At 38.4% G+C, this 16,838-nt stretch overlaps 2 protein-coding genes across 3 annotated transcripts in view; both read left to right on the top strand.

The window, feature by feature from the left end:
• The first annotated feature begins 9 nt into the window (after window positions 1–9).
• Window positions 10–13,172, top strand: cenpi (centromere protein I). Its single transcript, XM_065273256.1, has 20 exons — window positions 10–275; window positions 550–687; window positions 1,043–1,161; window positions 1,251–1,358; window positions 1,494–1,542; window positions 1,650–1,696; window positions 1,829–1,918; window positions 2,025–2,156; window positions 2,615–2,740; window positions 6,125–6,245; window positions 6,348–6,442; window positions 6,653–6,770; window positions 7,014–7,078; window positions 7,364–7,473; window positions 9,729–9,864; window positions 10,069–10,193; window positions 10,898–10,946; window positions 11,405–11,623; window positions 12,051–12,092; window positions 12,172–13,172. Exons 1-20 carry the CDS (start codon window positions 113–115, stop codon window positions 12,313–12,315), a joined length of 2,196 nt encoding a protein of 731 aa, XP_065129328.1. The 5' UTR covers window positions 10–112; the 3' UTR covers window positions 12,316–13,172.
• A 183-nt stretch (window positions 13,173–13,355) lies between these two features.
• The window catches only part of drp2 (dystrophin related protein 2), a 169,233-nt gene continuing 165,750 nt past the window's right edge, over window positions 13,356–16,838 (top strand). For both annotated transcript variants that reach the window (XM_065273230.1, XM_065273223.1), the window contains exon 1: window positions 13,356–13,730. The gene's annotated coding sequence lies outside the window, so the exon portion shown is untranslated. The remainder of the gene's footprint in view (window positions 13,731–16,838) is intronic.

Genomic DNA, 16,838 nt, shown 5'->3' with positions numbered 1-16,838 from the left:
GTGCGCATGTCTAAACGGTCGCGGGAGGTTTGGCGTTTGGTTTGAATGGTGTTCTGCGGCGAGTGAGACAAACACTCGAAGAAATAATAAGTCATATTATGTAGCGCAGATAATGGCCGATTTATCTAATCTGACCGGATCAGGCGCTGATCCGGCCGGAGAAACAGATTTATCCGTATCTTCTGCTAGCAACAGGAGTTTACGTTTGGCGGAAAAAGAAAAGAAGAAAGGCGAGGCGGATCCTTTCGGGCTCGCGCTGAAGTATCTGTCTCGAGGTGAGTGGAGTTAGCATAATAATAACAAAACAAACTTTAAACTAAACAATAGACAAATACAACGGTTTTGTAATACAGTGGGTGGTTTTGTCGTTGTAAGCAATTGATTATTCGCGTTCTTAATATTTCTTATTTGGAAAAAAAACAATGGGGCCTAAAGTAGTTTATGTGAGTTTTATGTTTGAACCAAGTCATACATGTCTGGGCTGTAACTTACATTTAGTTTTAGCTATTACCAATACATCATGACGTGTTTTTATTATTAATATAACAGTGAAAGCTGGTACAGTAGTCAGAGGGAATGATGAATTGGAGAGGAATCTGGTGGTGGTGGAGATGGTGGCTCTTAGTAATGGTCTCCAACCGGAGGTCATTGCAATGCTTCTGGACATGGCTTTAAGCCTCAATGCAGGTAAAATCTTTTACTTCCTATGTATTTCTTTAAACATAATTACCATTCATCAATCATCATACTAAGAGATTGTGGTCAACTCATGGGGTCAACTAGACCAGTGTTTGTCAACCAGGGGTCTGGGGCTCTCGATTAAGATGTCTTAAATTATTAAAAATAAAAGACCAAAAAGCATTTAAATAACAAGATAAAACAATTGTATACTCATCTGTCAATTCATTTCAAGTTATATATGATTTTATCGGGTAGAATAGAGCGAGTGGGGCCCTTCAAATATTATTTTGGGCAATGGAGGTTTTGGAGTGAAAAAGGTTGAGACCACTGTACAAAGATATTGCTTCAATTTATTCAACAGGAACTGCCAATTGTACACGGGTGCTCAAGTTTCTTATACCCGCCACAGTGGTGCCCCAAGAAGCTATTGTGAGAGGGGTGTCATGGCTTTGTACAGGGAAAATGCCAATGAATGCACAGGTAAATAACTGTCGGTAACATGGCTGTTATGTAGTTTTCTAAAAACACTCCAAATTCAGCTCACCCTCTTCATAACTCTATCTTTTAAGGTTCTTTTTGTACGATGGGTACTGACCGTTTTTGACTTGATTGACTGCAAAGACAACTTGAGGTCGATTTATGGCTTCATTTTTAGCTTTGTGACTGAAGAAAATCTGGTAAGTTTTCCTAGGCAAATGTTTTTTTTTTTTTTTTTTGGAAGGTTCTTTCTACATTCACAGGCCTATACAAACTGTATTGTATTTCTTTATAATTTAAGGGTTATGTTAATAATTTAATTATTTTAATTACAGTGCCCTTTCATCTGTCACTTGTTGTATCTTTTAACCATGAGGGAGCATGGTGAGTTTTTGACTTAATTTGTATATATGTGTAACACTGAAACATAACGTCTACATGCATTCAGCACATTATTAATCTCATTTATTCATTTTTTTTTCTTTTCACAGTCCATCCATACAGAGTGCGAAAACTCTTGGATATTCAAACTAAAATGGTACAAACCTTATTCATTACAGTCATTTGAAGATGTAGATAATGTTTCTTTAAATTGGATACATTTAACGTGTTACAGACTGTGTCAGCATTTCTTTTATCACATTGCTTTTTTCTCTTTTTGATTTAATAGGGCAGACAGCCTTTCCTCACACAACTTCTAGCTCTCTACAAAGTGTTTCGGCCTGACTTAGTGACAATCTCTGTATCATCGAGACTTAAGGTTAGTATATATTACTCTGCTCTCTGACATGAACTTATTCTGCGCTTGGTAATGCAGGATGTAACTGACCACAATTTTCTCTCCTTCTCATCTTTTATTACTAAAGACTGGCTTCAAGAATCACAACTCCACCTGGAAAGTTGCTTTAAGTGCCGTACAAAGGAAGAACAAAGGTGCAGCTCAGGTTGATGAGAGCCTGAGTCTGGATGTGAAAGGGAAGGCATCATCCAGAAAGAGGGTATGAAGTTATATACTGTCAAAAGCTTCACAGAACACAGATATATCTACTACAATAGGGTGCCCTAAAATTTGCTCTGAAATGGTGTCCATTGCAAATTAAAATGTAGCAGAAAGTTACAGTATGCACAATCCAAATCTAAGGTAAAATTACCAAGACAAATGTGGCACTGAAGCTACACCTGGAATTTAGAAAAATAAAAAATAAATAAAAACTGGATTAAAAAAGTTAAAGCTTGGATGAAATTTTACCTTACAAAACAAAATAATAATGTGAACAAAGTCTAAGGCTGCTACAATGTTGCATTTAATTTCATAACTGAAGTGGATCAGAGCAGGCCCATTTTTTGTCTAGCCTTTTTTGTGGAAATGTGTCATTACAGCGAATTTTGGCAAACCTTTGTTTAAATGCATAAAGATGACAGTTAATATTTGATTATCGCTTTGTGATGTCCATAGAAACGGCATCACTTGGAAGTGCCTCCGTTGAGTTCGGTGTTCGACAGCAACTCCAAGAGAAAAGTTTTTCGTCTGCAGGAGCTCCGTTCTTTCAAGCAGCTACTGGAGAACGTTGACAATATTGAGGTAATGCACACAAAATTATCTCCTTTTTTACACTTTGCACACATTGACTACACTTGAATTCAATAAGATTCTGGTCTTTGGTTTAGTTGTGTGTTGTCAGATTGAAGTCAGGTTGTAAAACTTTGTTTCTGGGTTTTCTTTTTACCACTTTCTTTGGGACATGGATTAGGTTCAAAACTAAGGGGCTGTTAACACTAAAGCCTAAAGACACTGTGTTCGTGCTAAAAGTCAGAAATGATGTAAAACATTGTGCTCAGTTCCTCAGACTACATAAATAGGCGGAGAGAAGATGGTCTCTTAAGTTTACACTACAAATGCAATCCGATCGAAAGGGTTTTCAACTACCTCTGCAGTGTTTCCCACAGGATTTTGAGATACTGTGGCGGCGATGACGTCACACGCTGATTAGCATATATGTGACGTCATTGCGTCGTGTTTTACTCTTTGATCAGTCACATTATATTGCATTTTAACACAACTAAGATGCTATTTTTACATAGTTTCTGTTCTGTTGTCTATAAAATAGTGACTAAACAGGACCCAGTAACGACCCACGACTCAGTAACTCTTTGTTTAATCCAATCAGCTCTTTCTTAAACTGCTGCTAAAAACGCGACCTTATCTGAAAAAAACCATCATACGTTTACATTGAGGCTGTACTGGTGTTGCTCTTCTCATCAGTGTTGTTGTGTTTTGAGCGCTTTATTACTAGAAATACGAGTGGTATTTTATTGTATAGCGCAGACAATTTGTTGCAAATTCAGAAATATGTTTAGAAACACAGTTGCTGTTACTACAGAACACGTGCATGGGCATGCCGCGTAGGGAGAGAGCTCGGACACAGACTCGCATCAGAACGGGTATATGTGGGAAACACTATACTAACCTTTTGTTAAGTCACTCTCATGATGAACTTAATCAGCCACCGACTTCTCTGTCGGTAACATCCGTGACTGTTGACGTTTACGCGAAAAAGAGAAAGTACACGGAGGAACACGGAGTTAAATACTTTTCACTGTTATGTGAGAGAGGCGTGCAGGCTCAGCAAAGAGAGGGGAGGGGGCCGCGGGCGCGCGCTGTTGCGCTGCACACAACGAGAGAGGGAGGATGGAGGCGCGCTGAGCGCTCCCTGCAATGATTTAAGCCGTTTTAAATAGTAAAATTAATATGTAAATGGGAATCATGAAAAATCTATTTGTGGCGGCCAGTGTTGATTCTGTGGCGGCCCGCCACAAATAAATGAATATATGGGAAACACTGCTCTGGATGTAGTCGAAAGTGGACAAGCTCAAAACGTTTTGAACACCTGTCTTTAGCGTTGTCCACTTGTGATCCGATCAACGAAAACACATCCTAATACCAAGTGTAAACAGCCTCTTAGTCTTTAATTTATTTTGGTCTCACTTGAAACCCGAAAACGGTACTTTTTACATCATAACTTATAAAGCAGATAGCGGTTTATTGTGGATTAAAATAATGAAAACCTATTTGTGCCCCGCTCCTGGCGAAATGAGTCGGAAGTCGCAACGTTCCATTTTAAGATATGGGCAGATAATGTGGAAAAATAATGAAATAATTGTTTTTTTTAGCTAATTTCAAAGAACAGACATAAAAAATAATCTCCCAAAGTTTCGTAGTCCAAATAGTTGAGTAAAGGTATTTAAATGACTAATAAAGTTGAAAAAGTTTTACTAAATTTGCTGGAAATCAACATTGCTTTTTTCAAATCCTCTCGCCACCTCTGAGCATTTCCTGGGTATCCCATAAAACGTCACTATCTCTGCTCTCCAAATATGGTGTTACACGTTGTATATAGAGCCAATCAAAAAGCTTAGAAAACAATTATTTTAACCCAACATTTAACTGTTGGTATCTCCGTTATGAATTTGTTACACTGATATTGTCAACTAGCCTACACAAAGATATGATTGCATAGGCTAGCATAATCTCTCTCTCTGTCTCTCTCTCTCTGTCTCTCTCTCTCTGTCTCTCTCTCTCTCTCTCTCTCTCTCTCTCTCTCTCTCTCTCTCTCTCTCTCTCTCTCTCTCTCTCTCTCTCTCTCTCTCTCTCAAAAAGTTAGCACTTCTGTTCAATATTTCTAATTTTAGTAAATCTTTGTAAAAGTGCCTTTTAATTTATGTCTTTGGTCAAATTAAGCTGTAAAGTAAATGTGTATCCCTTTAAAAATGCAATGGATTTACAAAAAAAACGGCAAAAACTTTAAAGCGATTTTTTTTTTTAAAGGTTTTCAATTGGAAAATGTGTATATATTTAAAACCATTCAAGGACTTTGACTAGGATATCATTTGAAAGCTTATGATCTCCTCTTTCCATTGATACCAAAATCTCAATTTTGAAATTTGGGTCACCGTGACTCATTTTGCTTGATCAGGTCGCATTTAGTAATTAATAAATTCTAAAAATTATAATAGCCACACACTAACTTTGTCTAAATTTCTATGACAGTCGATATTTGTTTATTTAATCCACCTAGTCTGATTTGTAAATTGTAACAGTCTGCATTGCTCCATTATGGGCACTTGGTGGGGCTAAGCCTTTACAAAACTGATTACAGTAGCTTACAATATTTTTGCAAAATTGTACTTTCCGAGCTGTTTGGTCACAAGTATTTAATTTTTTTTACTAAACTTAGTTTTCACATCAAATTGTTTAATACTTTAACAGTGTCATCTTGTACGTACAAAACATTTTATAGCACTGCCAATTGACAAGTCATAAAATGTTTACAATATCCAAGAGGACCTATCTATGTCTGACATACCCACAGTCCTGGTAGACCTTAGTAAATCTATTTTAAAGCCCCATGGACATTTATATGTCATTTTACAGTGCACAAACAATAACCATTTCATCAGGATGTGCTTGCAACAGGTTTAAGTGATTTTGCAATCGGGAAACTGAGAAAGCAGAGTCTTTAAAAAATAAAAATCCGTCATGGCCATGGGGAAGGATCATTGATTCTTTCCCTCTGTGGGACACCATCATTAGAACTGGTCGTTTCTCAGACGAATGATGCATTTGCTCTTTAATTACAGAAAGACTCAACCATGTCCATTGTCAATCTGTCACCAACTTTTATTTATTTATTATTCACTAATTCCCATATTGAGAAGCAGCTGTTTATAGTGTGACAGAAATTACAGTGTTGGAAAGCGTGTCTGATCATTAGACAGAATGGTTGAATTGTGTCTGTCTTAACTTGTTGCAAGCTGTGCATTTCAGCATACATCTCAGTGGAGCCAAAAGAATGGCTGAATTCATTGAGTTGTTTTGACAGCTCTTTGGTTATGATATAGTGTGTCTATATAGCATAAATGCAAATGTATAACATTTTCATTGCTTCATGTTGGTGATGTTTTTCAGCTGCCTGCCCAGATGGGTTCTCTGCTGGGATCGTCGCTGTCGCTGCATTACTTGGACTGTGTGCAGGATGAGTCCGCCTTCCTGCGCCTTAACTTCTGGCTTGGACTTTCATTGCAAGAGGGTATATTTCTTATTATGTATTTCCAAGCATTTTTAAGATGAATGCAATTGATATTTTCGAAATTCAGCACCACAGCCGTTTTCAATCTTCTGTTTTGTGCAGAGTTTTTACTGTGTCCTGTGGATGAGAGTTCTGACAACACTTCTGAAGCCTGTCGCTTCCTGAGCACCATCCTCTCCTCACAGCAGTTCCTGCAGGTAGCACCGACCAGTAGAAAACAAATATTACCCAATAGGAAATTAACATTGGCAGCCTCGAGGTTGGATCTTCAATATTGAGAGATTTTTGGCAGTTTATTCCACAAGCCCTAGCGCATCTATCAATCTTTTTTCTGACTTGCTTTCTTCCGTAACTTATGAAGTCCTCAAGTCGACATGCTGACAGTTTGTGTCTGTGTGCTTTTTCAGGAGGGTTTCTCCAGCACAGAGACTTTCCTTTATAAGTTCCTGAGTGTGTGGGATGGCTGTCTGCTCCGGCCGCAGATCCTGGATCTTCTCAGTGACATTCCCTTAATGCCCAGCTCCGGTGAGTATCCAAACCTCTGCATAAGTCTATGAGTAATTGAGATCTATGAGTAACTTGAGAAAAAAAACTGCTCGGTTGTCATAATATTAGCATATGCTGGAAAAGTAAGTTCACGTTATAGAAACAGCAGTTAGCAGCACAGTTGTTCTTTTTCCTCTTGCAGGAAATTCTTATATTTTTTCTTATATTTTTATTGGTTTATGCAAAAACTGTTATATAAGCATTTTTTTCCCATCTCTATAGACATGAAACAACTTCTTTTCAAGCCACTGAAACAGCTCTATTTTACATCCACTGTGTTTTTTAAGGTTTGTATGCAATTTTAATTCCTTTTCTTTTTATTTCTTCTATTTTCGACCTGGTTGTGTCTAACTCAAGCTGAGCATTGCGGTATGATGCAGATTGCGTCAACAAATGCTTTAAACAATTCAGACATAAGTGAATTAGTCTTTCCACATGAGGCTGTGGCATCTTCAGACTTCCTGTGATGTTGTTTGAGTGTTGGTTTGATTAAGCTCACAGTAGTTGAAGCAGGTTTTGATTTTCTTCGAGCCTTTATTTAAATGTGCCATTCTACATTGTTATCCTCACAGTGTAGTGTCATCGAGTGTCTAAACAGCATGCTGGTAAAGTGGCTGACATGGCATTCAGTCAGTGCGGTGGAGGGTGGCTTGGACATTAGCCTCAACAGCAATAGCACCATGTGAGTATCCCAAAAGCAGTGAACGAAAACAGTTCAATCAAACTATCCAGTAAAAAGTCAAAATTTGCACTGTTTACTTGAATTTACTACTTATTGTGTGTTGTGCACAATTAATTTGTTATTCTAAAAAAAAATTATTACAAAAAGATGTGCATATACATAACCCAAATTGGGTGCAGTAAATAAAAGTAGAAAAATATATAATGTCTGCACACTGACAACTCCAGTGGTATTTTAATTATCGATCAATGAATAGCTTCGAACAAGCTTTTATCACCTGTGGTTATAAATAGTTGCATCTTTCTTGTAAAATGTGTCTGATGAAGACCTGATTGCTCGAAAGGTTGCATTGATTGCTTATAAATCTAAGACGGGAGTCAGTGTGTCGATAATTTAATTTTCTATTTTTACAGCTTTCTTCTCTGAGCAGTATTATTATTTTTAGCTATTGCAACAAGGACTATGTGAGGACTTGTATTGACCAGTAATATATTTGCCATATATTGTTCCTGTTGTATGAGACAGTTAGACGAAACCCTCCCCTTCATTATGTCCATTAAAGGAAAACACCACCGTTTTTCAATATTTTACTATATTCTTATCCTCGCTTAGACAAATTAATACATAACAACCTTATTTCAATGCGTACACTTAATCTTTGTACAGCGTGTCGTGAATGTGTTAGCATAGCCCCATTCATTCCTTAGGATCCAAACAGGGATGAATTTAGAAGCCACAAAACATATCCATGTTTTCCCTATTTAAAGGCGCTCTAAGCGAATTGACGCGTTTTAGACGATAAAACATTTTTTGTTACATATAGCAAACATCTCCTCACTATCTGCCTATCCGCTGATCAAACTGTAAAAAAACGCGATCTCTATAGACAGCCCAGGCTTCACAAACGGCAATAACAACATAGTGGCCAAACCTTGCATCACAAAACAAAACAAAGTGTTCCAGCCAATAAACGACAAAAAGGATTTTGGGGTGGGGGTTGGGCGCGTTCATATAAGCACGGAAGGGAGGGGGAGGAGTTAGCTACGCTCCGTCTGTTTGAAAACAATTCAAACGTCAACAAAAACTAACGTCTCGCAGATTCGCTTAGAACGCCTTTAAAGACCGTTACATGAGTATTTACACGAGTAAGTATGGTGGGACAAAATAAAACGTGGCGATTCTCTTTCCCCGCCAATTGTTGAGATAACTCGCCTTCCTGCCAATGACCAGAATTTCCGGCTTTCCACAATACTGCTATTATCCACCAAGTGGCTTACTTCTGCAACTTTTACAACCCGGAGGTAAAGGGCGATTTATAGTCGTGCGTAGGTCCTACGGCGTAGCCGCAACGGCTGTAGGTTCCGCGTCGGTTTTCATTTATACTTTTGCGTCGTCCTCCGCGTCGACGTGCAAACACATGCGCAAACCGCTGGAAGGCAGTATCCACGCGTGTAACCACAGTAGCTACGGCGTATGAAACCGACGCGGAACCTACAGCCGTTGCGGCTACGCCGTAGGACCTACGCACGACTATAAATCGGCCTTTATGCCTCACGTGAACACACCATTTTATATATATATATATATATATATATATATATATATATATATATATATATATATATATATATATATATATATATATATATATATATATATATATATATTTATATATAATTGTAAAATAATGGCCAATAATCCCCTGTTAAAGACTACTACACTTCAGCAATCGTATTTTTAAAGGGCTGCCCAAGGTTCACAACTGCACATATTTTAATATTTAACATTTAAAAGAGATGGATGAACTGCACCTGTGGTTAGGCTCCATCTGAACCTCGTTTACCCAGAAAGCGCTCTGTGGAATGGTTTGTGATGAAGTGTGTTTCCCCCTCCCCTTCCCTAGCGTGTATTGCTTCTCCCTCACTGCTGATTTGGTTATTTTTTTATTACATTACTGAGGTGCACAGCTGAAGGAGAAATTATGATCAAGGGCAAAACCCTGTTTGACTGCGCTGGTGTGCCATGCATCAATGCAATACACCCATTATTCCTTTCCACTTTGGGTTTCTGTGCTGTAAGAATTGTGTGGATGCCAGGCGTAGCACAAAGACACATCTGGTGTATGGTAGATGTAATTTAAAGCCAATTTATTGTACTCTTCTTGAAAAACTATGTGCACTCTACAAGAAAAACTAATTTTTCACATCGTTTTGTACACTTTCAAAAAAGTATAAGTGATGCCTGTTTCTTCCTAGGGCTATGTCCTTGTCTGGGTTTATGCACTCTGTCATGGAGCTGGTACGCTTTGTTGGTCTGCTGGCATCTGAGGGACTCCGTTTGGAGAACTGCCACATTCTGCTCCTCAACCAGACACTTGACTTCTATGAGACGGTACTACACTCAGCTATGATTAACTTAATTAACGTGATGTCTTTGGCAAAATGACATCAGTCGAAGCCCCTGACTACATTAAGATTTGTGTGCTGATTTACTGCCTATAGAATCAGCAGATTTTTGTTATACATCATAGAGAACTTGTTCTGGTTGTGTTAAAAATAGTAAAACTTCTAGCATTATTTGTTTTGTCATGTATAGGTGTGTGACATGTTTTTGAAGTTCAGCTTGCCACTGATCATCATGCCCCCAGCTGGTGTTTTCTACCCAGCTCTCTTTGCAACCGACTCAATCAGCGTGGATCGACTTGGCTACATTATGTACAGGTATGATATGTGAGCTGTAGAAAATTTTGATTCTCCTTATTCCTATTTACCATTCTTGAGATTTTTAGCTTTAAGGTATTAGATAAGGCAAATATCAGGCATCTTAATGAATGTGCTGTGGGGGAGTGAGTCTGGCAAGTGCAAGTGACTTTTCACTGTGATCACCTGTTTGCTTCTAGCTGATCTGAGGAGAACAGCCTAAACCTTCAAATACAATTCATCGTCATGGCATGATGCCTTTAAGCAAAAGATGAAATGAAGTATGAAGATCCTTTCATCTGCTTCGGCACACAAGCCTTTGTACTGTCGAACTAAAGACATACTATTAAGTCTATACTGGTAATTTGCCATTGGTACATGTGTACTGAAAGATAAAGAGAAACATCTCTTTTAGGTCTTTTAGTAAAACTGCATGCAAAATGTGACAGGGTTTTCTGAATATATATATATAAAGCTGTTGAGAATTTTTCCACTTTTTGGATGTTTATGATACTGTAAACCTTGTAGTCTGAATCTGAATACATTTTTCAATTTATACTGCCTACTAGGTTGTGAAATCTGTATGTAAAATAGAGTATCAAAATAGTTGGGCATATCCTTAACTGATTCTCTCTAATTATCTGATAAGATACAATTTCATACTTTCTTCCTTTTATCAATCACATTTTGCTAACTTAATAATAATGATGTTATTTTCTTTTCAGGTACAGGAAAAACCTAACCTTGGCTAAGAAACAGGAGCAACAGAAAGAGGTAATGAGGAGACCATATCCCAACATGAGCATATGATCATGAAAAGCCATCTGAGTCTCAGGGTTTTGTTTCTGAATAATTTACTCTGGGAAATTAAAAAGAACTTCAAGCTGTGATTTAAGAACTTACTACGAAGCATCTGAAGGCTATTGGTGTGATTCTCACTATTTCTGTTCGGGTTCGTGTTCCTGTAAGACAAATGTGGCATTGATTAAGGGCGGGGCCTGCCATTGCAGTAAATAAAATGAAAGCCCTTAAGTCATGTCTACAATAAACCCTGTAATGTTTTGATCATAGTGTGTGTAAAAAAGAGTTGCAGGTTTTCACATGGAATGTGTAAAATATGTGGGTTTAATATATAATGGTTATTTAGTTATGGCCAACATACTTTGTGGAATTTGTTTGTACTCCTGGTCATTGAGCATTATATTTTAACAAGCCTTTACATTACATTACAGCAAACATTTCACATAAACAGAAATACATACAAGGAGTTTAATCGGAATCTTCAAGCCATGGTGAATTCCATGTGGAACTCCTCATGGTGCCTTCCTGGATCGGACCTTGAGATTGACAAGGATCTAATCGCTCTAAGCAAAGTGCCGGAACCCTGGTGCCGTTTCAGCCTCATCCACCACCCTGCGCTTTTTAGCTACGCCATCGAATTTCATCAGAGGGTGAGTGAGAGTTGACCACTATTGACATTTAAAAGCACAGGATCCCACAGTGGTACCCTGACGCTAAATTGTCATCTTGTTGAGAGAATAGGAATCGGATTCAACTGTGCAAGGCAAGTTAATTGGATGATTATATTACAGCAAGTGTAAAGCCTTGTCACTGCTGAGGCCAGCACAGCATCCGCTTTTTGCTAATAACTTTAGGATTGGACAAAGAAATAAATGTGGTGTAAATGTATATTTAATGGAGGACCCATTAATATAGAATCACATTTTATAATTCATGTTATCTGTGGGGGACAGGGGTTTTCATCATCTTTAATAATACAAGTACCTTTTTTGGTCTGACTGCAACGTTCAGCGGTGTTCTACTGAGATTTAAAACCAATGGAGAACAATGAATATTTATGTGTTATCTCTTCATCAGTGTTGGCCAGAGAGGAAGAACGTGGATCTTGGATCAATAAAGGTATTTATATAATCTGCTTTTTAATAACAATTTTTTGCATGTGTAGTATATTACAATGTACCTGTACTTGTCATCGCAGGTTGGAAAGTACTGGAGCTGGTATATGGAGTTTCTTTTTAATCAGGAGTTTGATGGCCTAAGCAACTTTATTCAGACCAACACCGGCCACAGCTCCTCTTCGTTGAGTGGTCGAGATGACAGGCAGCCCACGAGTCAGCCTTGATGAACACCAAGGAGCCAAAATTCTCTGCTTCAAATGACATGTGTATATATTTTATTATCATTCTCAGAGAAGAACTACCGCTATATTGTAAATATTTTGTAAATGTACATTGTCTTTCATAAGAACCAATTAGTTGAGTTTTAAGCATATTGTTTTTAATCTTTCCTCCAGCAAACTTTTGTACTAAACTGAAATGTAATATTTCTTATACTCGCAGAAAAAATTATGGCTTAATCTTTGAGTTTTTACTTGGCTTGCCATTTAAAGCACAACACTCATTATTTATATTGATTTCAAAATGAATGCTCGACATAAGTCTGGTTTATTATTCCCATCGGGCAAATGCAGCTATGTATCTGATCAATCTTATATTAAAACAACTCCTCCAGTATTGCATGAGGTAAAGCAGTCTTGCAGGTGTTTGCCATTTCTCTTTTATGTAAGGATTTGTTTGTCCAATAGACTTATTACTCTAAACTGGACTTGTAAATTTGGATTGTAAATTATTGCCTGCTAGTTGCACTAAGAGTGTTTGTATAATACAAGTATAGATTCCCGATGATTCACAGAAAGACACATTGGAGAATACATCTTGGAATAAAAAATCTTCCACGAATGAATGTTTTAAGCTTTACAAAAATGTATATATAGATAGTGAAGGCTAGATCCTTGCTGAAAGTATTAACCACTGCATAATGTCCCATAATGTTAAAGCATTTTGTCTCTCTTGGTTAATGTGTTATTACCAGATGCACAACCAACCTGTTTGTTGGTTGTTACTTAAAACCTCAATCTGGTTTTAATAGAAATGATAAACTATTTGTTTTTTCATAAAAAAAACCTGTGATGACTGCACCTTTAAAAATCAATAAAGACCATTGTATTCCAAACACAGTGCAATTATGCCCCAGTTAACTTGGTCCAAGTACCTCCTAGGATATTTCAGCATCAAGGCAATAAGATCAAACCTATATACGGCTTTACGTTTTACGAGCCGTCTCGTAAATGTGAGCTCCTTCAACTCCGCGTGACAAATCTTCGTGTTCATGACGGACTGCCTCGCGTCTCATTCGAGCTGCTCGGTTTTCATCCCGCGCGTGTCACGGTGCCGTTCAGCAAACTTCATCTGGAGTGAATGAAGAATACGCGCACGCCTCTGGGATTACAACTGATCCATGAATCGAGACAGGTGCAGGACGTGAAAAGATGAATCGTTCAAACGGAAAACTACACAGACGCACGCGACTCACCTCTCTCGAATGACGTCCTTGTTAATTTATGAGATTTTCCGTTCGTCGCCGACTGCCCGTTCATCACTTCTCTCTCATCCCGTCGCTTTCTGTTCAGCTCAACGTTCGCGCAAAATGGAAATCTGAAGTAATTCACTTTCACGGTTTCTCGACTGACAGAAAAAGGTAAGGCTTTAATTACTACATGACAAGTTTTTAGCACGGGAGTACCTTTAGAACCGTTACGGTCTACTTATTTAAATAAATAAAAAACCCCGCGAAAAGCTAAAGCTGTCCGTTATTATTAACGCATTGGAAGTCCTTGGTTCCTGGCAAGTCTTTAATGGAAATTTACATTTCTTATGATTTTCTCGTAGTACTGGTTTATATAGCAACCATGTAACGTTAGTTATCTTAACAACATGCTATTAAAGCAAACAACAATGTTCTCTTGTGTATAAGATCATTTCAATAGTTACTGTCGGCGACTTTATAGGCAGGTTTTAAAGCCTATGCAATGTGACCGTTTTTATAAATGCTCTGCTGGTGACTGGCTCCTGCCGGTGGAAATAAATCACAAACCGTGTTTTGCTTCTCTGCTTGGTTATTACTGATGTTCACCCCCTTATACATGTTTTATTGTATCTTATAGAGAGACAACCAAATCCTACACGTGCGCTGTTTTGACAGTTATCAATATTGGATTTTCCAATCACATGACAGCAGTGTAACGTGGTTGACGGTTATTTTAAAGCTCTAATGTGAATTGTCCTTTGATGTTCTTTGAAACGCCGACAGCCTTTGAGCCGGTGGCAGTTCATCCTAAACATCAGTCACTAAAAATTGGAAACGAAAGTGTGTATGCGTATTTGAGCCATCATGAGTGCTGAATGATGCTCATGGTATTGGATGAGGTTAAAGGTGTGACACTGATCCTACTCGAGTGATCAAGAGTTTCAGCTCATCCTGTTAGTTATGCACATGAGTCATTCAACGTTTATAGCAGCCAATGATTACCCTCTCATTTTTTAACAGTGTCTTTTTTCAGATAATGCAAGGCGATCTTCCTTTACTAAGTTAAATGTCACCCTTTTGCATCATGGCTGCATGAAAAACACCTTGTAACATCCAGTCATTCAAAGTTCATTCCTTTTTCCACAGGCTTAAATCCTAAATCTTCGGAGATCATGTTCATACCATCCCCTTTGCATGCGTCGTCTTTTTAAAAGTGTGAACATTGCTATTAATGTGGTGATCTGATAGTTTGACCTTAACTGTGGAACATTGTGCTGCATGTTTTAAACATTGGTGACCCGTAGACTTATTGGTACAATGTTCAGCAACATGTACTACATCTCTAAATTGTAACTTACTTTCTTTGTGTTTTTCCCCTCTGCTTATCATCGGCATATTTTTTAACTGTATTATTTACGTTTAGCCTTGTACACAAAGCAGGCTCAGAAGTTTACCTTAGAAGAGGCTTAAAACGTCAGGAGTTGGCAGACTCCATGCAATGCAGTTTCACAGAATGATTAAATAAACTTGCATTTCCTAAAGGATATACTACACCAGTTCTTGAAAGAAAAGAAAGCATTGATGAGAATTTCATGTCATGGTCTTACTATACTAATCTACTGATTCAGTTATTTCAAGTGTCGGCCTTAAGGGAGATGTCACTATGCAATAGTGGTACGGGTCTACATCATGGGTTTTCCAGAGCCTTAAGTCTTAAGTGCTTGTTGGATGTGGACCATGTTGCATAAAAGTTAGGGTGTTTTCACATCTGTAGTTCGGTTCATTTGGTGCGGACCAAAAGCAAAAAATGATACTTTGTAGATTTTTTAGCAGTTTTGATTCCTTTTCACACCACACTGATTGCTCTGGTCCGCACCAGTTGAAACGAACTAAAATTCAGAAATGTGGTAAGATCCACATCACTCATTGGCCACATGTATTTGAACGTATTTCCTAAACTGCTTCTCGATTGGTCAGAATCAATGCGTGCAAAATTCCAATGGAACCCTGGAAGTAAACAAAAAGGAGGAAAATACAGCAGACACCATGGACAGACGGCTGCGCGCTGTAATTATGTCCGTGGTAGTTGTTATACATAGTTGTATACAGCACTCTAGACAAATTCATTTCCAGAATGAATCGCGGATGCGGCTTGAAAACAACGTTTTAATGCACTTCAAACGGCGAAGACACCAAATTTCTGAGGCTCCGTCCGCACCTCCTCGCAACTCCAGGTGTGTCTGCGATCTGTCATTGTGCTAATATTGCTAATAGAAACTGTCAACAAACACTTCCTCATCCGATAATACACTTATCTTTTTTAAAAGTGAAGAGGGGGTCTCTGTCCGCATGTTTGGTCCGCTTTTGGTGGAACTCTGGTACGATTCAACTGAACTAAACGAGGCAGGTGTGAAAACACCTTTAGTAGACTTATTTTAACCCACCAGGCTTTTCAGTGTATTGCCTGGAGTCCTGAACCCCATTCACACAGCACAAGTTTGGTCGCCAAAAATATTAGTAAAACTGACAGAGTTCTGTGTGAGAACAATCACATCCCGTAAATGTGCTGGGATCGCCCCCTTAAAGAGGACCTATTAACATTACCGTAATGTTCACGAGAAGCATTCTGTTTGATCAAGATGCAGAAACAATGCCATAGGGGCTGTGTTGGAGTGAGGACACATGTGTCATCACAACCAGAAGTTATGGTTCAGCTCTTTGACACAGGGATTTAAACGCAGATCGACATTCGGTATGTGTGTAAATGCATGCACAGATTCTGGAAAATCATTGGCAGTGTGAATGAACCAAAAATCAACCGATCCTCGACAATCCCAGATGCATTTTCCATAATCTCTGTGTGAAAAGGGCTGATTTCTTTTTGCCTAGTTTGTAATATAGTATTAGTATAGAAAAACCAGTACTCAAGGCAAATGCCAAATACAGCTGAGTCTTTGGAGTAGAAATGTCACATTCTCAGTTATTTCAATCAGTCTGACTGGCATCAGTGTCGTTGGTGGTCTCATCTTCTGCTTTGCTGGAAAAAAGCATTTCAGTGCCGTGTCAAGGTACTGTAAGAAATGTCTCTTTAAAGAAGCATCTCAGGAAGGTTGTGGCTTTGATCGAGGGCTTTTCTGTGCTTTCCATTGGCCTTGAGACATTCCCTTCAAGTGAAAAACAGGCCAATCACCTTCCCTTTTCTTTCCGTCATTCCATCATCCTCATACTGTTTTGTAAAGGATGGCCAAACAGAGAGAAGGGCATAGAATGAGGATAGAA

Source organism: Paramisgurnus dabryanus, chromosome 16 (genome assembly GCF_030506205.2).
Source record: "Paramisgurnus dabryanus chromosome 16, PD_genome_1.1, whole genome shotgun sequence".
Taxonomy (NCBI): domain Eukaryota; kingdom Metazoa; phylum Chordata; class Actinopteri; order Cypriniformes; family Cobitidae; genus Paramisgurnus; species Paramisgurnus dabryanus.
Note: the sequence above shows the minus strand (reverse complement) of the source record. Positions and strands in the feature narration are given on the sequence as shown.